Below are 22,714 nucleotides of genomic sequence, written 5' to 3'. Positions count from 1 at the left end.
TTATCTTACAAATAGTACTGAAAAAGTAAATACTAAATACCAGTGGAAAAAATAGCAGTTAGTCTCTTGAGCATCTGTGAGATATTCAGGACTGGGCCGACTACTAAAGTTGTGCCAAACCTCCAGAAGCCCATGTTTTTGCCTTGTGACTAATGACTCAATTTGGCACGACGATGCCCAACAGTTTCAGCTCCAAAGCTGCTCTTTTGAAGGCTAGACGCTTGGTGACCCATAAAATTGCATATTGGCCTAAAAAGGGACTTCTTCTGTATGCACTCTGAATGCTGACCATCCAAAGAAAATGGGCACTTCTAGGCTATCTGGTGACAGTTGTGTTAGTGCTGTAGACTTTGGCGGCATGGGGTGAGCAGGAGGGCGGACAGGGTAATCTTATGGGGCTTAGATAGCCCTGGTGTAAGAATTTCTTTGTTTATACTAAGACCCTGAGGCATGTTGAGAATGTCCTCTCTTTTGGAATGTCATCATTATCTCAACAATCTAAAGTGGTTCTACTGTTGTTGGAAAGGCTATTGGGTATGTCACTGACTGACCATTAGCTAACCTAAATCATATTTTCACAAAGGATTCACAGAGAAAACGTTTGAAATAGTTGGAATACTTTGGATGGTGAGAGTGGAGTAAGGTTTTCATCTCCTCTGGATTCCATTGCAGGGAAATCTAGAAGTGAAATCTTAGATGAAGACACTCCAATGAGGTATTTGATTTTAAGAGGCTATTTACTTTGTTGTTTGAAATATTAAACTTAACTCGTCTTGTGCAGTTAGGCTAAATGTAAAATTAAACAAAGTGCCTGCCTGAATAATTCTTAGAAATAATTTGTAGTCAAGCCTGGCCTTAATAATAATAATAAAATGGGATCTAGCGCTTTTAAGGACCCAAAGTCACTTTACAATTGTAGAAATAAAACAAAAACACAGCAGGAACACAGAAACTGGCCGGGTGCATTGGCATCCTCTCAGATAGGCCTAGTTGTCCCTATGTGTCTGTGTTCACATTCTTTTAAAACTGGTGCATCATGAACCTTGTTGACATGGAGCAGTGTGACCATGAGAATCAGACAGGGCTCCCTGCCTGCCTGGTACTGATGGGACAGCTCAACATCAAGATGACGTTTTGAAGGCAATGCCCAGGTTGTCAACAGCAGGTGACTAGCACCCTGGAGGTTTGTGACTGCAGTTAATCAACAACATAGCAGCTAGTCGTGCATCCTTAGCTCATATGCAACCGGGGTAATCATGACAAAAACAAGCAATAAACTAGATATTGCATGCAAGTGGGCAAATTAGCTATTCACACAGTGTAGAGGGTCTCCCCAATGGCATCCCGAAAGACCCTTAAGTTTGCTGGGTTCCCATCTGACAAAAACTAAACAGACTGACTGTAGCTAGCTGACCAGGATAGGAAAATACCCGGTAGCGTTACGTCCATCACATTATGTACGCACGATTCATTTTGAAGGGATATCCTAAATAAGGATTTGTGACCTAGGTTTAGCTGGTTAAGCTGTTTCGCTTTATGAGGTTTCGTAGCTATAATGCAAGAATCATTCAGCTAATGTGTGCAATAGAAACCAATGGTACACGACAGAAAAGTCATCGCCGTTAACAAGTTAATAATGATCTAGTTAGTTAGCTATAGCTATCAAGCTAGCTTCAGTGGTTGCGCACAGCTCGGCCCTTCCTTGCTAAACTACAGCTAGCTCGCAACATGTTTCATTTACGCATGATTATGCATTGGAATGAAAGCGATTCAAAGTCTATGAATGATTTGAATGCGGCGATCACGGACATGCCATTGGACATGTTTTATTCTTCAACAAAGACAATGTTGAATTATTGTAATACGTGTGATTGAAGAGCTTTAAAAGTGGGAGGTACTGTAAACCGATCTTTTGACATCAACAGTGGTTGCTGCAACAAGCTATCAAGTATTTTCGGCGGAACGTAGCTATTGACAAAAACCTTTTTTAAATCGTATCTAGCTAACCAACCCGGTGTAAATACCGTTTTGCGCAACAAGGACAGACTGCTTTGTCGCTTACCCGAGGACGCGAGATCCCGTATGCCCTTGTAATCTTAGCAAAAATATCCCAAAGCCAGTGTGCTCTCCCAATAGTCCTCAGCCATTATTCTGCTGGTTGAGATACAGCACCGGTTCGCCCCTGTCTGACAGCATGCCCTGTTCGCATTCTGAAAAATTGTTCAAACGTTTTAGCAGCTGTTCAGTTCCAAATGCGGAGGGTAGTAGAGCAGCTGCGAATAGATTCTGGAGTCACTCACTCCGGCTGATTGGAGAGATGGAGATCCGTTAATTACGCATTCGCTTACCAGCCCCAAATCAGGTCGTGTGACATTCCACAGTGTTTTTTATTGTTTCCGTTTTGTCTGGGTATTTTTAACTAATACGTCTCTATCAATGGAAGCTATTCAAAATGTATAGAAATTCCTCATATTATCCTAATAGAATAGGAAAAGCTTACAGTGGAATGACCCAAATTCCATTCAACAAGCTAAGACTGTGGACTGTACCATTGCCTTGTCCCACTCAGGGGATATTGAGTGCAGGGTCGCGTTCATCGGGACACAGCGTTTTGGAACATTAAGATAGACATGTGATATATAGAAGAAACATGCTTCTCTGGCTTGTAAAACAAGGACTCATGTCGGCTCTATTAATTTAATTTCTGTCTGCAACGTTCGACAACGTTTGGCAACTGAATGTTGCCCCGGTAAGAACGAGCAAAAACCGTTCTTTGTGAATAGGGGATTGACGTAAATGTTTACATCTGCTGAACTTCTATGTGTTGACCTGTAAAAACGCTAAAAGACGCAGGAAATAGGGTTTCAAATGAGCGTTAAACCTCTGAAGACCTTTTACATGGTAGTTAAAGGTAGGTATAGGTGTATATATAGCAGATACAACTGCATTGGATTGTAGCATGCACAATTGCAATGTTGTAAATAAACAAACACTGGAGATAACTGATCAATTCATTATAATGATCTCAATATGGAAGAACTTGGGTGATTGGTTGCAAAAATTCCCGGTCAGTGCTATCTGGGATCCTTGGCATGCCTGCCCTAAACACTAACCTTACCCCTACCCTAACCATTACCCTTGCCTAACCTTAACCCTTAACGTAACCATTTTAAATGTCAAATTCAATTGTATCTGTCACATGAGCCGAATACAACAGGTGAAGACCTTACCATGAAATGCTTACTTACGAGCCCTTAAACTAACAATGCAGAGTTTTAAAAAAGTTAGTAAGAAACATTTGCTAAATAAACTAAAGGAAAAACAGTAAAACAATGAGTGCCCGAGTGGTGCAGAAGTCTAAGGCACTGTATCTCAGTGCAAGAGGCATCACTACAGTCCCTGGTTCGAATCCAGGCTGTATCGTATCCGGCTGTGATTGGGAGTCCCATAGGGCGGCGCACAATTGGCCCACCATCGTCCGTGTTTGGCCGGGATAGGCTGTCATTTTAAATAAGAATTTGTTCTTAACTGACTTGCCTGTTTAAATAAAATAAAAAGTAAATGTAAAAACAATAAGGAGACTATATACAAGGGGTACTGGTTCCAGAGTCAATGTGCAGGAGTACGAGGTAATTGAGGTAATATGTGCATGTCGGTATGGGTAAAGTGACTTGGCATAGATAATAAACAAAGAGTAGCAGCAGGGTGTGTGTGTTGGAGTGTCAGTGTGGTATGTATGTGGTTAGAGTCCATTGAGTATACATTGAGCCTGTGCAAGAGAGTCAGTGCAAAAAATTATTATAATAAAATAAGGGTTCAATGCAAATTGTCCTGGTAGCCATTTGATTAACTGTTCAGCAGTCTAATGGCTTGGGAGTAGAAGCTGTTAAGGAGCCTTTTGGTCCCAGACTTGGGGCTCCGGTACCGCTTGCCGTGCGGTAGCAGAGAGAACAGTCTATGACTTCAGTGGCTGGAGTGTTTGACAATTTTTAGGGCCTTCCTCTAACACCGCCTGGTATAGAGGTCTACGCTCTATAGCGCCTTGCGGTTGGATGCAGAGCAGTTGCCATACCAAGCGGTGATGCAACTAGTCAGGATGCTCTCGATGGTCCAAGTTTAGAACTTTTTGAGGATCTGAGGACCATTGCTAAATCTTTTCAGCCTCCAGAGGGGAATAGCCGCTGTCGTTCTCTCTTCACAACTTTTTGGTGTGTTTGGACCATGATAGGTTCTTAGTGATGTGAACACCAAGGAACTTGATGTTCTCGACCCGCTCCACTACAGCCCTGTCGATCTGAATGGGGGTGTGCTCGGCCCTCCGTTTCCTGAAGTCCGCGATTAGCTCCTTGGTCTTGCTCACGTTGAGGGAGAGGTTGTCCTGGCACCACACTGCCAGGTCTCTGACCTCGGTGATCAGGCCTACCATCGTTGCGTCGTCGGCAAACTTAATGATGGGGTTGGAGTCTTGCATTTACATTTACATTTACGTCATTTAGCAGACGCTCTTATCCAGAGCGACTTACAAATTGGTGCATTCACCTTATGATATCCAGTGGAACAACCACCAAATTGAAGGAAACAAGTAAAAACAGGGAGGGACTACCTGGACTTGTCCAATGAGAAAACGTTTATTTTAGTTTTCCATTGCAAAACTATTTTTTCTCTTTTCTGTTGCTCTAATGCAGTGGTTCCCAACTCTGGTCCTGGAGAACCCCACAGCAGCACACATTTTTGCGTGGCGGATGTGTTGTTGCCTACCCACAGCACCTGGGGTGGCCCATCAGGAAGTCCAGGATCCAGTTGCAGAAGGAGGTGTTCAGTCCCAGGGTCCCTAGCTTAGTGATAAGCTTGGAGGGCACTGGTGTGTTGAACGCTGAGCTGTAGTCAATGAACAGCATTCTCACATAGGTGTTATTTTTGTCCAGGTGGGAAATTGCAGTGTGAAGTGCAATAGAGATGGCTTCATCTGTGGATCTGTTGGGGCGGTATGCAAATTGGAGTGGGTCCATGTTGTCTGGGATGAGGGTGTTGATGTGAGCCATGAACAGCCTTTCAAATCCTTTCATGGCTACAGATGTGAGTGCTACAGGGCGATAGTTACAGGGCGACAGGTTCCCTTGGCGTTCTTGGGCACACGGACTATGGTGGTCTGCTTTAAACATGTAGGTATTACAGACTGGGTCAGGGAGAGGTTGAAGATGTCAGTGAAGAAACTTACCAGCTGGTCAACTCATGCGCTAAGTATGCATCCTGGTAATCAAATCAAATCAAATGTATTTATATAGCCCTTCGTACATCAGCTGATATCTCAAAGTGCTGTACAGAAACCCAGCCTAAAACCCCAAACAGCAAGCAATGCATGTGAAAGAAGCACGGTGGCTAGGAAAAACTCCCTAGGAAAAACTCCCTAGAAAGGCCAAAAACCTAGGAAGAAACCTAGAGAGGAACCAGGCTATGAGGGGTGGCCAGTCCTCTTCTGGCTGTGCAGGGTGGATATTATAACAGAACATGGTCAAGATGTTAAAATGTTCATAAATGACCAGCATGGTCAAATAATAATAATCATAGTAGTTGTCGAGGGTGCAACAAGCACATCCGGTGAACAGGTCAGGGTTCCATAGCCGCAGGCAGAACAGTTGAAACTGGAGCAGCAGCACGGCCAGGTGGACTGGCCCTGCAGCCATGTGAATGTTAACCTGTTTAAAGGTCTTACTCGCACCGGCTATGGATGGCGTGATCACACAGTTGTCCGGAACAGCTGGTGCACATATGCATGGTTCAGTGTTGCTTGCCTCGAAGCGAGCATAGAAAGCATTTAGCTGATCTGGTAGGCTCGTGTCACTGGGCAGCTCATGGCTGGGTTTCCCTTTGTAATCCGTTATAGTTTGCAAGCCCTGCCATATCCAACAATCGTCAGAGCCGGTGTAGTAGGATTCGATCTTAGTCCTCTATTGGCACTTTGCCTGTTTGATGGTTCGTCGGAGGGCATAGCAGGATTTTTTATAAGCGTCCGGATTAGTGTCCCACTCCTTGATAGCGGCAGCTCTAACCTTTAGCTCAGTGCGGATGTTGCCTGTAATCCATGGCTTCTGGTTGGAATATGTACGTACAATCACTGTGGAGACGAAGTCATCGATACACTTATTAATGAAGCCGTTGATATGGTATACTTCTCAATGCTGTCAGATGAATCCCGGACCATATTTTAGTCTGTGCTAGCGAAACATTCCTGTAGCTTAGCATCCGCTTCATTGGACCACTTCCGTATTGAGCGTGTAACTGGTAATTCCTGTTTTAGTTTTTGCTTGTAAACAGGAATTAGAAGGATAGAGTTATGGTCAGATTTGCCAATTGGAGGGCAAGGGAGAGGTTTGTACGTGTCACTGTGTTTGGAGTAAAGGTAATCTAGAGTTTTTTCCCTCCAGTTGCACATGTGACATGCTGGTAGAAATGAGGTAAAACGTATTTCAGTTTTCTTGCATTTAAGTCCCCGGTCACTAGATTAGCATTTTCTTGTTTGCTTATGGCTTTAGAATTTCAACTTCAATGGGGTAGGTATGTCCCATGGATCCCGGATAGCACAGACCAAAAATTCCCTGGGCCAGTTTCAAACAAGTTAGTACTCATTTCAATCTGAAATAACCTATGATAGGAAAACAGACCTAAAAGTTAGCTCAATAACCATGGTGACGTCGTCAGTCACTCCTGTGTTGTTGTCCAGGCAGAGACATAACTGCAGCACCTCTCTCTAAACATGCCACAGAGACTTGACAGAAAACCGTAAATGTGGAAAACTCTTGACCCTGGAAGACTAGGGCTAACATACCAACCATGACTGTTGAGCTCAGCAGCCCAGTATTACTTATAATACTGGCAAGTCCTGTACTCTGCAATGGGCTGTAGTTATATAGAGCACATAGCTTTATGGTTTCTGTTTATTTTTTGCTGAGAACTCATTCCAACTGACATATTCAATGGACTGAACAACAGCAAAATGCAGTGCTATAGATGGTTTATTAATCGGAATAATGAAAAACACTGGGACCGAGTAGCTAAGTAAACATGCAAATGTCAACCTGGATTGCAGTATCATAGGATGATACATCCACTGGCCACAAGAAGTCACTGTTTAGTCTGGACTAGGCTCAGAATAAAATATCAATAGCCTAGTGTGTGTGTGTGTGTGTGTGTGTGTGTGTGTGTGTGTGTGTGTGTGTGTGTGTGTGTGTGTATATCAATATCACACAAGCAATAAGGCTAGCGGCAGCTTCATGAAATACACAGTGGAAAAACTGGATTTATCTCTCTATGCTGCAGATAATGACAGTACAGTATTATTATTTATTACAGGTGGAAATGCACTACAATGCAGCATATTAATTAAATAGAGATTATTATCAAAAGTGTAGCATGTGTTTTGCTAACATGTTTTACAGGCAATCTCACATAATAACAGTGTGTGTTTTTCCAGTGTGTGGGGATGCGCTAGCTGGGAGGGAGCATCTGTGTTCAAGTGTGATGGAGATTGCGGATGGCAGGTACAGAGAGAGAATGATGCTGTGCCTCTCCACCCTCTGGCCCTCCTGGTAGAGGCCCATAAGGTCAGGCAGGGTATGGTGGTCTGCAAAACAGCATCCAGGGACACTTACATGTAACTGCCATTCCCACTGCCCAACTGCCATTATTGATTCTATTTTAACCATGTTTTCATATTTTATGTTTCAAGACTGTTTTTCTTTTCTTCTCATTTTGTTGTAATAATGAAGTGTTATTCAAGCTGTTTCCATTCAGGCATATCCTGAATGTGACAAAATGCAGTCCATACAGGGTGTAGTTCTCCTGCTGCTCTCTCTATTTTACAGAATGTTTGAATTACTGTAGTAAGGGGAGGGTGGAGAGGGGGGAGGGGCAGAAATCGAGAGATAGGATAGGAAGAGAGAGACAGGAGCATAGCAAGAGAAGGAAGAGAGAGATAGGATAGGATGACAGAGAGAGGAGCATGGCAAGAGGAAGAAAGAAAGAGATAGGATTATTGCATGATTGGCTAAAGAGGGATTTAAAACTCTGCCCAGTTGGCTGTTGATTAGCCTTTCTCTCTTTGTGTGGGTGTGTTTTGGGGCTTATGCTATGTCACTGTGTGTGTGCAACTGAGCCAAGCTCTGCAGTTTGACCTAAAGCTGCACATTCCTTTCAGCTCACGTCAAAGCTGCCTGGGAGAGTAATAGCGAGAGAGAACAGTGCGAGGGGAAGAGCGAAAGAGCGAGTGAGAGAGAGTGAGAGAGGAGTATGCCCTGTAGTGTGGTGAGGGACTTAAAGGGGAAATAGGCAACAAAGGATAAGAGGTTGTGGAGAAGCAGCTCTGAGCGTGGAGACATCAGCAGGAAGTAAGATATGGCTCTATTGGAAATTATGTTTCAGAATTATGTTCAACAGTTTGCCTGTCCTTTCTTTGTTGTGTTAAATTCCATGAAAAGCCATGGTGAGATTGCTTTCTGTGTGTGTGTTGCTGTTTAGAAAATGTGAAAAATGTTAACTTGAAACTCCCCCCACCACAATAACAGTATTGTTTGTGGTGCTTTGCCATGACCTGAAATAAGAGGGCTTACTGACATCTGAGAACATGTATAATATGTTAGTGTAGAATTACTTAAATTCATATGTATATAATATATATAGATATATTTGATATTGCATGAAATATATTTTTTTTCTTGGTAATTTGCAGAGCAAAATATTTTTACTTGGCCATGTAATGAAGCTTGAACATGACTTCAACCTCCCCCAAAGAGATTAGTATAAAATCATCACATGCTTTATTATCCGTGTGTAAACTAATATTGTCTCGGCTGACAGATTCCTCACCGCCTGTCTGCTACTGCTTCTGCTATTGCTCCTATCTCATCTACCTGCTCAGTTCAACGTCGATTTTCAATTCATATTTGTTTGAGTTGTGAATTCAAGTTGAAATCAACAACAAATGTCCCCATGTCATTGGATTTAGGTTAAAAGTTGGGTGACAAAAAAATACGAAATGTCCTTATGTTGATAGATTTCTTTGTTGTTGAAATTACATGAAAACAACATTGATTCATCCCGTTTTTTTGCCCAGTGGGTGATAGCGTCTTTAATTCACCGTGTGAACATTTCTCAGGCACCTCTATTGATTTTTTGAAGTCGTGGGCTCTTAAGTCCTCAACAACAACTGAAAGGAAACTCCGGTCCAAAGTGTATTGCTGCCTACTAATTAGGGAGGGTTGTAATGGGACTAATTTGTCAACATGTTGCGTTGTTGTTCTATATTGGCCAAACCCTGACATTGTAATACGAGCACAATTTGATTTCCTTGATATACATCTGTTCAATTTTGGAGTAATAACACAAATGATTGCAACATCATTAACACATTTTAGGAAAGTTTGGATTTTCTGAAACGGATGCCACAAATGCTCAAATCTAAGGTCATCAATCCTTTAAAAATGATTTACTAAAGTGATATGATTAATAATTTTGGTCACAATGTTATTTCCCTTCATTTAAATTGACTAACACCAAGAGACACTAGACTCACCAAATTATCAATGGAATCCTCACATTTATGACATACTAAAAGGGTGTGATTAGCTAATCATTTTCTTTGTAGACCCCTCCTCAGATAACAGTTTGCCACCGGAGAGAATGCTCAAGGTCCTTACATATCTTTGTATTCAGTGATTTTTAAGGTGGTAACACTAATGACATAAAACCAAGGGACACATCATACTAGTAAAAAAGTATTTTAATAGCCTTCCTTGTTTTGATTGATCTATACAATATATTAAATATGTTTCCTCACTGTCTAGCCTTCAAAATAGTATATATATATATATATCCCCAAAATATGTCACCACACCTCTTCACATCACCAGTGGGACAAGCCAACCTGCTCGCCCCCAATAGTTTTTACAATGCATACAAATAGATGTGTTGCAGTAAAAAGGACTTACATATGTTTTAAATAAAACAGAGAATGTATTATTTGTAATGTTTTTGTCATTTTAAAGTGTTTTTACATGGTGTCAAAGTCAAGGGATAGCCTTTACCGCCACAATTCAAGAATGACCCTATTGTGACTTTACTGCGACACAGTTCTTAACCCTGGGCTTTAAGCCAGTTTTCACACAATACGTGCAGAAACAGCACATCTAGACCCAAGAAAAACAGTTGCACCATTTCCTTCACATGCAAGGAAAGAGCTGACTGTGGTGCATTACACATTTTTTCTTACTTTCCAGCAGCTCTTCCCACTGCAGTTTTATTTGAAATTGATATTTTAGTTCTATTTCATATTTAACCAGGCAAATCAGTTAAGAACAAATTCTTATTTACAATGACAGCCTAGGAACAGTGGGTTAACTGCCTTGTCCAGGGGCAGAACGACAGATTTTTACCTTGTCAGCCCAAGGATTCGATCTAGCAACCTTTCGGTTACTGGCCCAACACTCTAACCACTAGGCTACCTGCCGCCCCAATTTAACTGGGTCTACAGAGGGTTATTAGAAATGATTTATGATTTTATATGGGTCGTGTTCTGTCGGGATTCATTGGAGGAGTTGCAAAATATTAACCAAACACCAGTGAAGCACTATTCAATACCAATAGGGTTTTATTTATGATATGCATAATTCATGCTGTCTATCTTCATAAGACTGTCTTTTATCTTCATGCACAGTACTGTAGTAATCTTTACTAGCATGTTATTCATCTTAACTATACATGTTGCACCACCATGAAGTTAGATTCACTCTACAAAGGCCAGTGCCCTTTTCAAAAGTCATGACTTTACCCTTTTTTAGTTTGTCTTCCACCCATTTTGAGGTTGTTCAGTTACATTGTAAAAACAAAAAACAAAGCCAACTTATCCAATTGCTTAATCAGCGTTATTCTGTGAGCTGAGTGTACTTCAAATGGACAAGAATTTGAGCTAATGTGTTGTTTACTCAACAACTCTGCTTGAAGTGAGCTGAATTTGAAGAAGCTTGTTGCGTAAAATTACAAATTCATGTTTGCCTTTGGAAGGTTAGGCAACACTGTATGTTGGTTCAGCTATATGGCCAAATGCTGCGCAAACTCACAATCCTATTGCAGCTGGTTGCCTTACAATTGTACGTTAAATCAACATACTCTGCTTGTTGAGTAAAATTGCAAATGTATGTTTGCTCAAAACCACACCCAACATTATCATATTTCCCAGAGCATGGTCTATTGCAGGTTGATTTTCATAATTGTTTGTTTCAATACCTGTGTTTTTGCATGTTTTTGCATTGGTTGATTAATCTTATGGAACATAAATAACATACATTTTTCTAAACTAATCCAATCTGTTAGTAGTTTCACTTTTTCCATGTGTTACTGAGATGGCTGTTCCAGTTTATATGATTTAGGTAGTCTCAATAATCATAATCAATCATCTCTACCCTGGCAGCCATTCTCAATGCGGGTTGCGGGTGATTAAAATGTTCATTTGTTGTTTAACTTCACTCTGGTTGGATTCCAATAGGAGTTACACATCACTTTGCAAGCCAGCATAACGTGACTTGCAGGCTTGATGTGGCCTGTAAACCAGGAGTTTCAGACCACTGCGTTAGGGTGTAACTAGGCCTTCAAAGAAAGGCCTTATGATATACACTACCGGTCAAAAGTTTTAGAACACCTACTCATACAAGAGTTTTTCTTTATTTTGACTATTTTTTACATTGTAGAATAATAGTGAAGACTTCAAAACTCTGAAATAACACATATGGAATCATGAAGTAACCAAAAAAGTGTTAACCAAATCAAAATATATTTTATATTTGAGATTATTCAAATAGCCACCTTGATGACAGGTTTGCACACACTTGGCATTCTCTGAACCAGCTTCACCTGGAATGCTTTTCCGAGCACTTGTTGGCTGCTTTTCCTTCACTCTGCGGTCCTACTCATCCCAAACCATCTAAATTTGGTTGAGGTCAGGGGATTGTGGAGGCCAGGTCATCTGATGCAGCACTTCATCACTCTCCTTCTTGGTAAAATAGCCCTTACACAGCCTGGGGGTGTGTTGGGTCATTGTCCTGTTGAAAAACAAATGATAGTCCCACTTAGCGCAAACCAGATGGGAGGGCGTATCACTGCAGAATGCTGTGGTAGCCATGCTGGTGCCTTGAATTCTAGATAAATCACAGACAGTGTCACCAGCAAAGCACCCCCACACCATAACACCTCCTCTTCCATGCTTTACAGTGGGAAATACACATGCGGAGATCATCAGTTCAACCACACCGCGTCTCACAAAGACACAGTGGTTGGAAACAAAAATCTCAAATTTGGACTCCAGACCAAAGGACAAATTTCCACCGGTCTAATGTCCATTGCTCGTGTTTCTTTGCCCAAGCATGTTTCTTCTTATTGGTGTCCTTTAGTAGTGGTTTCTTTGCAGCAATTCGACCATGAAGGCCTGATTCACACAGTCTTCTCTGAACAGTTGATGTTGATGTCACGACTTCTGCTGAAGTCGATGCCCCTCCTTGTTCGGGTGGTGCTCAGCGGTCGACGTCACCGGTCTTCTAGCCATCATTGATCCATTTTTCATTTTTCCATTGGTTTTGTCTTGTCTTCCTACACACCTGGTTCCAATCACATTTATTACATGCTGTGTATTTAACCCTCTGTTTCCCCTCATGTCTTTGTCGGAGATTGTTTGTGGTTATGTGTTCGTAAATTTTGTATAGGTGTGCGACGGGTATGTTCACCCATGTTTATTTTATGTACGTTGGTTTTGGAGTTTGTTTTAATATGTTAAACTACTCCAGTTACACCAAGTTGGTTTCTCCTGCGCCTGACTTCCCTGCCACCTACACACACGACAATGACAGAATCTCCGACCAAAATTATGAAGTCAGCAGGAGAGGATACCCCTGCTGACTCCTCCAGGAGCAAGCGAAGAAGCTTCACCATCTGTGCGCAGCCATGGATCGCGTTGTCCAGAATATGGACCGCTGGGAGAGACAGGGAGTTCTTCCAGCGCCTCCACCAGCCCAACCGGGGTCTATACTGCGCGCCCCTTCTCAACCTGAACCCGGTGGAATCCGTATATCCATGCCTCAGGGGTATGACGGAAATACTGCCGGCTGCCAGGGTTTCCTCCTCCAATTAGACCTTTATCTGGCCACGGTCCACCCAGTTCCATCAGACCGTGAGAAGAGTTTCGCCCTCGTCTCATGCCTCACCGGGAGAGCCCTGGAATGGGCCAGCGCTGTGTGTGGAGGAGGAGATGCGGCGTTGGACCATTATGAGGAGTTCACCTGCCCGTTTTCGGGCAGTCTTCGACCACCCACCCGAGGGCAGAGCGGCGGGTGAGCGCTTCTACCATTTGAGGCAGGAGACGAGGAGCGTCCAGGTTTTTGCACTGGAGTTCAGGACCCTGGCAGCCGGTGCAGGATGGAATCACGGAGCCCTGATCGACCATTACTGCTGCAGTCTGCGTGAGGACGTCCGTCGGGAGCTGGCCTGCAGAGACACCACCCTCACCTTCGACCAGCTGGTGGATCTGTCCATCCGGCTGGACAACTTGCTGGCTGCTCACGGACGTTCAGATCGGGGTCTGGTGGTTCCATCCTCCCGCACCCCCCTCCTCTTCCCATGGAGCTGGGAGAGAGGGTGCACAGGGAGACCGGAGGGGGTTCCCGCTCGTGCACCATCTGTGACCGCAGAGGTCACACTGCTGGTCGGTGCCGGGTAGGTTCTTCTGGGAATCGAGGTAGCAGGCAGGGCGCTCTGGTGCCACCCCAGGTGACTAGGCACCATTCTCATCCAGAGCCCTCTGTTGCCTATATTTTTGTGTCTGTCACTTTTCCAGATTTTTTCCCCCCTTCGTTCCCCGCATAAGGCGCTAGTAGATTCAGGCACGGCTGGGAATTTTATTGATCAAGCATTTGCTCATAGTTTAGGGATCCCTATTGTACCCGTGAATGTGCCTTTCCCCGTTCACACATTAGATAGTCGACCATTAGGGTCAGGGTTTATCAGGGAGGCACAGCTCCTTTGAGTATGGTGACGCAGGGGGGTCACAAGGATTTTTATTTTTATTTTCCTTATTGACACTCCTGCGTATCCCGTGGTGCTGGGTCTACCTTGGTTAACTAGTCATAACCACACTTTTTCTTGGCCACAGAGGGCTCTCACGGGGGGGTCGCGAGAGTGCTCAGGTAGGTGTGTAGGGGTTTCCATTGGTGCTACTACGGTGGAAAGTCCAGACCAGGTCTCCACCGTGCACATTCCCCCCGAATATGCCGATTTGGCTCTTGCCTTCTGTAAAAAGAAGGCGACTCAATTACCACCTCATCGACAGGGGGGTTGTGCGATAAATCTCATGGTAGACGCTGCACTTCCCAGGAGTCACGTGTATCCCTGTCACAGGTGGAGACGGTGGCTATGGAAACATATGTCTCCGAATCCCTGCGTCAGGGGTACATTCGGTCCTCCATTTCACCCGTCTCCTCGAGTTTCTTTTTTGTGAAGACGAAGGATGGAGGTCTGCGCCCGTGCATTGATTATCGAGGTCTCAATAAAATCATGGTGGGGTACAATTACCCACTACTGTAAGGGCTGTCGTCGGAAGAATACCAAGGTGCAGCAGAGGATGTGTTCATCATTAGACTTTTAATAGAACAACGTGAACACTATACAAAAAACAAGAAAACTGACAGCCAAAACAGTCCTGTCAGGTGCAAACACTAACAGAAACAATTACCCACAAAACCCAAAGGAAAAACATACTCCTTATGTGTGACTCCCAATCAGCAACAACGAGCTTCAGCTGTGCCTGATTGGGAGCCACACACGGCCCAAAACAAAGAAATACAAAAACATAGAAAAAATAACATAGAACGCCCACCCAATGTAACACCCTGGCCTAACCAAAATAAAGAACAAAAACCCCTCTCTATGGCCAGGGCGTTACAGTACCCCCCCCAAGGTGCGGACTCCGGCCGCAAAACCTGACACTGAAGGGGAGGGTCCGGGTGGGCCTTCTTACGGCGGCGGCTCAGGTGCAGGACGTGGCCTCTGTTCCACCCTTGGCGTCGCCCTCTTAGGTGGCGCACCTGGCCGCGCTGAAGGTCTGGTGGGCGACCCTGACTGCGCCCGGCTGGCAGGCGGCCCTGGTTGCGCCCGGCTGGCGGGCGGCGATGGCTGCGCCCGGCTGGTGGGCGGCGATGGCTGCGCCCGGTTGGCGGGCGGCGATTTCTGCGCCCGGCTGGCGGGCGGCGATGGCTGCGCCCGGCTGGCGGGCGGCGCGCGCCCGGATGGCGGGCGGCGATGACTGCGCCCGGCTGGCAAGCGGCAATGGCTGCGCCCGGCTGGCGGGCGACCCTGGCTGCGCCCAGCTGGCGGGTGACCCTGGCTGCACTGGCCCAGGATTCACCAGGCTGGGGAGACATGAAGGAGGCCTGGCCCTGGGCGCAGCCACAGGACTCACCAGGCTGGGGAGACATGAAGGAGGCCTGGCCCTGGGCGCAGGCACAGGACTAACCAGGCTGGCGGGCGGCTCTGGCGGCTCCGGACAGGCGGGCGACTCTGGTGGCGGCGCCCGGCTGGCGGGCGACTCTGGCGGCGGCGCCCGGCTGGCGGGCGACTCTGGCGGCGCTGGCCCAGGATTCACCAGGCTGGGGAGACATAAAGGAAGCCTGGCCCTGGACGCAGGCACAGGACTCACCAGGCTGGGGAGACATGAAGGAGGCCTGGCCCTGGGCGCAGGCACAGGACTCAACAGGCTGGGGGGCGGCTCTGGCGGGTCCGGGCAGGCGGGCGACTCTGGCGGCTCCGGACAGGCGGGCGGCCCTGGCGGCTCCGGACTGGCGGGCGGCTCTGGCGGCTCCGGACAGGCGAGCGGCTCTGGCGGCTCCTGACTGGCGAGCGGCTCTGGCGGCTCCTGGCTGGCGGGCGGCCCTGGCGGCTCCTGACTGGCGGGCAGCTCTGGCGGCTCCTGACTGGCGGGCGGCTCTGGCGGCTCCTGACTGGCGGGCGGCTCTGGCGGCTCCTGACTGGCGGGCGGCTCTGGCGGTTCCTGGCTGGCGGGCGGCTCTGGCGGCTCCTGGCTGGCGGGCGGCTCTGGTGGCTCCTGGCTGGCGGGCGGCTCTGGACTGTCGAGGCTGGGCTGACGCACTAGAAGCTTGATGCGTGGTGCTGGTACTGGACGTGCCAGCCTGGAGACACGCACCTCAGGGCTAGTGCGTGGAGTGGGAAACACTGGACCGTAGAGGCGTACAGGCGGTCTCGAGCGCAGTACTGGTATCACCCGTACTGGCTAGATGCCCACTTTCCCCTGGCACATGCGGGGCGCTGGTACTGTGCATACCGGCCTAAAAATACCCGGCCTTGCCACAGCACCCATCACCCCAAAGCACGGGACCTGTCCAGTATGTCTCTGCCCAAAAAGGGTACGGGGAGCTGGCCTGGGGCTCCATCCACGCCCAGCCAAACTACCCTTGTGCCCCCCCCCCCAAAAAATTATTGGGGCTGCCTCTCAGACTCCCTTAATTCCTCCATAGCCCTGGAAATGCTTATCCTTAGTTCTGTCCATGTCTCACGATAGTCCATCCGTTGCTCCCTCCTCCGCTGCTTGGTCCATTTTTGGTGGGTAATTCTGTAAGGGCTGTCGTCGGAAGAAGACCAAGGTGCAGCAGAGGATGTGCTCATTATTAGAATTTTAATAGAACAACGTGAACACTATACAAAAAACAAGAAAACTGACAGCCAAAACAGTCCTGTCAGGTGCAAACACTAACAGAAACAATTACCCACAAAACCCAAAGGAAAAACATGCTCCTTATGTGTGACTCCCAATCAGCAACAACGAGCTTCAGCTCTGCCTGATTGGGAGCCACACACGGCCCAAAACAAAGAAATACAAAAACACCCAATGTAACACCCTGGCCTAACCAAAATAAAGAACAAAAACCCCTCTCTATGGCCAGGGCGTTACAGCTACCTCTGATCGCCCCGGCGATTGAGTTAATGCACAGGGCGCGCTTTTTCACAAAACTGGATCTCAGGAATGCGTACAACCTGGTGTGTATCCGAGAGGGAGGCGAGTGGAAGACAGCATTTAGTACCACCTCAGGGCATTATGAGTACCTCGTCATGCCGTACGGGTTGAAGAATGCTCCATCAGTCTTCCAATCTTTTGTAGACGAGATTTTCAGGGACCTGCACGGGCAGGGTGTAGTGGTGAATATCGATGACATTCTGATATACTCCGCTACACGCGCCGAGCATGTTTCTCTGGTGCGCAGAGTGCTTGGTCGCCTGTTGGAGCATGACCTGTATGTCAAGGCTGAGAAATGCCTGTTCTTTCAACAGTCCGTCTCCTTCTTAGGGTATCGCCTGGAGTGGAGATGGAAAGTGACCACATTGCAGCCGTGCATAATTGATCCTTCCCTGCTGCGAGAGTTCCATCGTCTCCATCCGGATCGCCCTGCACCTTGTCCTCCGGGTCGTCCCCGAGGCCGGTGTCGACGCGCTGCTGGAGCAGCGCATCAAGGGGGGGGGTACTGTCACGACTTCTGCCGAAGTCGATGCCCCTCCTTGTTCGGGTGGTGCTCGGCGGTCGACGTCACTGGTCTTCTAGCCATCATTGATCCATTTTTCCATTGGTTTTGTCTTGTCTTCCTACACACCTGGTTCCAATCCCATTTATTACATGCTGTGTATTTAACCCTCTGTTTCCCCTCATGTCTTTGTCGGAGATTGTTTGTGGTTATGTGTTCGTAGATTTTGTATAGGTGTGCGACGGGTATGTTCACCCATGTTTATTTTATGTACGTTGGTTTTGGAGTTTGTTTTAATATATTAAACTACTCCAGTTACACCAAGTTGGTTTCTCCTGCGCCTGACTTCCCTGCCACCTACATACACGACAATGACAGTTGAGATGTGTCTGTTACTTAAACTCTGTGAAGCATATACTTGGGCTGTAATTTCTGGGGCTGGTAACTCTAATGAACTTATCCTCTGCCGCAGAGGTAACGTCTTCAATTCCTGTGGCGGTCCTCATGAGAACCAGTTTCATCATAGCGCTTGATGGTTTTTGCAACTGCACTTCAAGAAACTTTCAAAGTTCTTGACATTTTCCACATTGAGTGACCTTCATGTCTTAAAGTAATGATGGACTGTCGTTTCTCTTTGCTTATTTGAGCTGTTCTTGACATAATATGGACATGGTCTTTTAACAAATAGTGCTATCATCTGTATACCACCCCTATCTTGTCACAACACAACTGATTGGCTTAAACGCATTCGGAAGGAAAGAAATTCCACAAATTATCATTTAAGAAGGCACACCTGTTAATTTAAATGTATTCCAGGTGACTACCTCATGAAGCTGGTTGAGAGAATGCCAAGAGTGTGCAAAGCTGTCATCAAGGCAAAGGGTGGCTATTTGAAGAATCTGAAATATAAAATATATTTTGATTTGTTGAACACTTTTTTGGTTACTACATGATTCCATGTGTTATTTCATAGTTTTCATGTCTTCACTATTATTCTACAATGTAGAAAGTAGTCAAAATAAAGAAAAACCCTTGAATGAGTAGGTATTCTAAAACTTTTGACCAGTAGTGTATGTAATGTAAAGAGTTTAATATTTTACACTGGGAAATATCCAAATGAGGTTGAATAAATTCTCAAGTTGAATTGTATGTTCACTCAACTTAAGAATCGAAGTTGAGTGAACATTTCAACTTGAGAATGTATGTTGGTTCAGCTATATTCTCAAATGTTGAGCAAACTCACAATCCTATTGTAGCTAGTTGCCTTACAATTGTAGGTTGAATCAACATATTATTATAGTGTTGTCGCTACAGAGGCCTGCTGAGGACAAACATAGGGAAACAGTACCCTAGTGTGCTCTCCTATAACAGTGTGTCTGGTCTTTTCCTCCCCAGCATGTTGCTGTCTTTCCTGGCTTTGTGTTGTGGCGGAGCAGCTGTTCTGTATGTCCTGTACTCCTGGTTGATCCCTGCAGCTGTGCAGTACAATGCATGGTTGGCCCTGCTCTGGCACGACGCCATTGTAGAGAGGGCACTCAATATCCTCACCCGATCCACCCGACCCCAGGTGACCTCTCAGACCTTTCACTCTTTGGAACTCATGTTTACTCAGTTACATTCACTCGTTTGTTAATGCAGAAAAGTGATAGAAGATTTTTTTTAAATCTTTCCCCTGTATTAATATCAGAAGTTTCTTCTGGTCTGGTTCATTGTTTCTTCTCACTCAAACCCTCATTCTCCCTCTGATGCCCAGCGTCTTCTGAGAGCAGTTCAGAAGAAGGCAATCAAAGGAGACCCTCAGAGTGTCATCTCTACTATCGATTACTTCTGCAGGCATTCTGAATGGGCCATGAATGTGGGAGATGAGAAAGGTATTGTACACCTTGTACTCCTTGTGTTCTGCTTTCACGTGCATTTCCTGGTTGCCTCCTCTCTCAGTGTGTTCTTACACACTCTCTTGAATGTTGACCTGTGGATTCTTCCCTCCCTCTACAAGTCTATCTTGTTTCGTGAGAGAATAGCCTTAAGACTTATCATGAAGCTCAGTCATGAATGTACAGTTTCTCTGGGTCAATAAGACATCTGCATGACTTCACGTGCATAGAGGGGTACTTGACACACAGACACGTGCCATAAGCACATGCCACAAACACAGTCAGTCAAATAACTGGTTACTTTTGAATATATACTGGTATGTGGTAATATGCCGTATGTTACCTAGGAAACTACACAAAGAACTGTGTAGTTATATTAGTCACATTATTGTCCTGTCTGTGTATTTAGGGGCCATCTTGGACTCTGTGGTGTGCGAGGTTAGTCCATCCACTGCCCTAGAGCTGGGTACGTACTGTGGTTATTCCACTGTTCGTATTGCCCGCCTGCTGCCCCCTGGCACCAAGCTCATTACCCTGGAGTTCAACCCAGACTATGCCGCTGTGGCTCGTCAGATCATTGAGTATTCTGGGCTCCAGGACAAGGTGAGGGTGCTATAGAACACACATTGTGGTCTTTTATGTATGCTTAAACATTGCTCTGGTGTGTTGACTGAATTCCAAACAGGTATACAGTAGATAGAGTCAATCATATTTATGTTATTAAAACTCCCATGATGTTTTGGCAGATTTGTCTGGTGGAAGGAGCCTCAGGAGATCTAATCCCCAAAATGCAGGAGCTATTTGGGATTAAAACGTTTGATTTTGTCTTCTTGGACCACTGGAAAGACCGCTACCTGCCTGATATCAAACTTCTGGAGGTAAAAAAAACAGCTGTATATGTCTGCAATTACCCTGTACATGTACTGTATTTCTTTGCATGAAAATGAACAGCAGCCAATTCTTCCCTTGTTCCTTTGCGTCTTTCGTCAGGAGTGTCAGCTGCTGAGGAAAGGATCCATACTGCTAGCAGACAATGTCATCTGTCCTGGAACCCCTGACTACTTGGAATATGTCAGAAACAGCCCCCGGTATGAGAGCAAATATTTCAAATCCCACCTGGAGTACACTAAAGTGGAGGATGGCCTGGAGAAATCTGTGTTCTTGGGATAAAGACGTGACAGGCCATGGTTCACATTCAATAACACCTACTGCACCTATGTTTATCCAGTATCTTTGTTTACTTACCTACTGCCCATGTACACACTAAAGAGTGGCACTGTGAAAACAAAACATCTATCTGAAAGGGTCTGTGCAAATGGGATCCTTGGGACGTCCCTGCTCCATTGAAGTTGACATTTAAAATGGTTATGGTTAGGGTAAGTGTTAAGGTTAAGGTTGGGTAAGGGTTATGGTTAAGGTTAGAGTTAAATTTTATGGTAGGGACATCCCAAGTATTCCGGATAGCACTGACCTATCTGTAAGGAAGGTCTACCTGCTACTTTTAGAGGACCCAGCACCATTTTGACACTACTGCGTAAATACTGCAATGTGGGTTTAATTAAATTGAGCTCTCTGTATCCTTCCGTCTACCATAGTGGAGCACAAAAGGAAGGGCGGGTGTATTGTCCCTATTCACAAAGTCTTTATTTGACAGTTTAAAACTACTTAGTGTTGTGTAATAGGAGTCAAACCAAGATGAATAAAATCAGGAAGTCATCTTATTACCATATTTCTGATGTGATTACAGTAAAATGCAGTGCTTTACATTATATTCTTTATGCTTCACATTTTGTAAAATTGTTGTATATTACATGTTAGTCATTTAGCTGACACTTATACAGAGCAACTTACAGGAGCAATTAGGGTTAAGTGCCTTGCTCAAGGGCACATCGGTCGATTTTTCACCAAGTTACTGGCCCAACGCTCTTAACCGCTAGACTACCTGCTGCCCTATAATTTAATTTATCAATTGTAAACCTTGCTTGTCAGGCATCAATTGTTTAATACTTGCAAGATTTGCTGAACATTCATATTTTTAATGATGGATTTTACTCAGATTATTTTGAACCCATCTTTGTAATGAAGGGTTTGGAGTTGTGATGATAATGAAGATATTGAGAACAAAGGACAAATGCTTAAATCCAATTAATGTCTTTATTAACATCGCAAAGGATGGGTCGTGCTCAGAAGAATACCTTGCCAAACCTACATTTACATCTCTCTAACTTAAACAACATGTACATCCTAGGATCATTACATAATTGATCATTACAGAAACATCAGGTCGGTTACAGTGCCTTCAAAAAGTATTCATACCGCTTGACTTATTCCACATGTTGTTGTGTTACAGCCTGAATTCAAAATCAATAAAATTGATTGTTTTTCTCACCCATCTACACACAAAACTCCATAATAACAAAGTGAAAAGATGTTTTTAGAAATGCTTGCAAATGTATTGGAAATGAAATATAGAAATATCTAATTTATATAAGTATTCACTCCCCTGAGTCAATACATTGTCGAAGCACCTTTGGCAGCGATTACAGCTGTGAGTCTTTCTGGGTACGTCTCTAAGAGCTTTCCACTCCTGGACATTTTCCAGGTGTGGAAATTCCTTTTCAGAATTCTTCAAGAGCTGTCAAATTGGTCGTTAATCATTGCTACACAACTATTTTCAGGTCTTGCCAGAGATTTTCAAGTAGATTTAAGTCAAAACTGTAACTCGGCCATTCAGGAACATTCACTGTCTTCTTGGTAAGCAACTCCAGTGTAGATCTGGTCTTGTGTTTTAGGTTATTGTCCTGCTGAAAGGTGAATTCATCTTCTAGTATCTGGTGGAAAGCAGACTGAACCAGGTTTTTCTCTAGTGTAAAAACTGATCTGAGTTGTGGTGGTAAAAGGACTGTATCTTGCTGTAACTGTTGGTTTGAGTTAGGGCGTGGTGCAGATCCCATTAGAGATTGTGGTTTATTATTTCAGTTAAATTGTTGAAGATAATGATGACAGATGATAACATTGTTGAGGATGTAAGGATGGGATGGTTACTTGGTCATAAACATCCAAATACACAAAGGAAAGTGTTACAAGAGAAAATGTGTCTTGTAGCAAACCACTTACAAACAGAAATGGTAAGATCTGCCACACTGATTAGTGACAGGTGTGGGTATTTAAAGGTTGTGAAGGAGCTGGAGTCCCGCCTCTGCTGGAGGGGGATTGGAGAGGGGATGGTGGTTGGTGATAGGGTGAGGGGACTGTCAGTCAGGGTAGGGGCAATTA

At 45.0% G+C, this 22,714-nt stretch overlaps 2 protein-coding genes across 7 annotated transcripts in view; one reads left to right on the top strand and one right to left on the bottom strand.

The window, feature by feature from the left end:
* cdk16 (cyclin dependent kinase 16) overlaps positions 1-2,500 on the bottom strand; it is a 28,823-nt gene extending 26,323 nt beyond the window's left edge. For 2 of the 4 annotated variants that reach the window (XR_006758498.1, XM_014134592.2), the window contains exon 1: positions 2,063-2,499. The gene's annotated coding sequence lies outside the window, so the exon portion shown is untranslated. Of the gene's footprint in view, positions 1-2,062 lie in introns of all 4 variants that reach the window. The other 2 variants (XM_014134594.2, XM_014134593.2) reach the window with 2 other exon arrangements.
* On the top strand, positions 696-21,834 carry comta (catechol-O-methyltransferase a). Of its 3 annotated transcripts, none has more exons than XM_045692982.1 (6): positions 696-715; positions 18,960-19,131; positions 19,318-19,435; positions 19,848-20,041; positions 20,185-20,316; positions 20,429-21,834. In XM_045692982.1, the coding sequence occupies exons 1-6, from the start codon at positions 711-713 to the stop codon at positions 20,606-20,608; spliced, it is 801 nt and encodes a 266-aa protein (XP_045548938.1). In that variant the 5' UTR covers positions 696-710; the 3' UTR covers positions 20,609-21,834. The 3 variants fall into 3 exon arrangements, with proteins under 3 accessions (XP_045548938.1, XP_013990071.1, XP_013990070.1); XM_014134596.2 differs by lacking the exon at positions 696-715 and adding an exon at positions 2,893-2,911; XM_014134595.2 differs by lacking the exon at positions 696-715 and adding an exon at positions 7,990-8,384.
* The last annotated feature ends 880 nt before the right edge of the window (positions 21,835-22,714 follow it).

This window comes from Salmo salar, chromosome ssa13, assembly GCF_905237065.1.
Source record: "Salmo salar chromosome ssa13, Ssal_v3.1, whole genome shotgun sequence".
In the NCBI taxonomy this organism is placed as follows: domain Eukaryota; kingdom Metazoa; phylum Chordata; class Actinopteri; order Salmoniformes; family Salmonidae; genus Salmo; species Salmo salar.
This window is presented reverse-complemented; position numbering and strand designations above follow the sequence as displayed.

Coding starts and splice junctions, on each gene's coding strand:
- comta (XM_045692982.1), top strand. Junction 19,132..19,317: donor CCCGATCCACCCGACCCCAG/GTGACCTCTCAG, acceptor TCTGATGCCCAG/CGTCTTCTGAGAGCAGTTCA. Junction 19,436..19,847: donor GAATGTGGGAGATGAGAAAG/GTATTGTACACC, acceptor CTGTGTATTTAG/GGGCCATCTTGGACTCTGTG.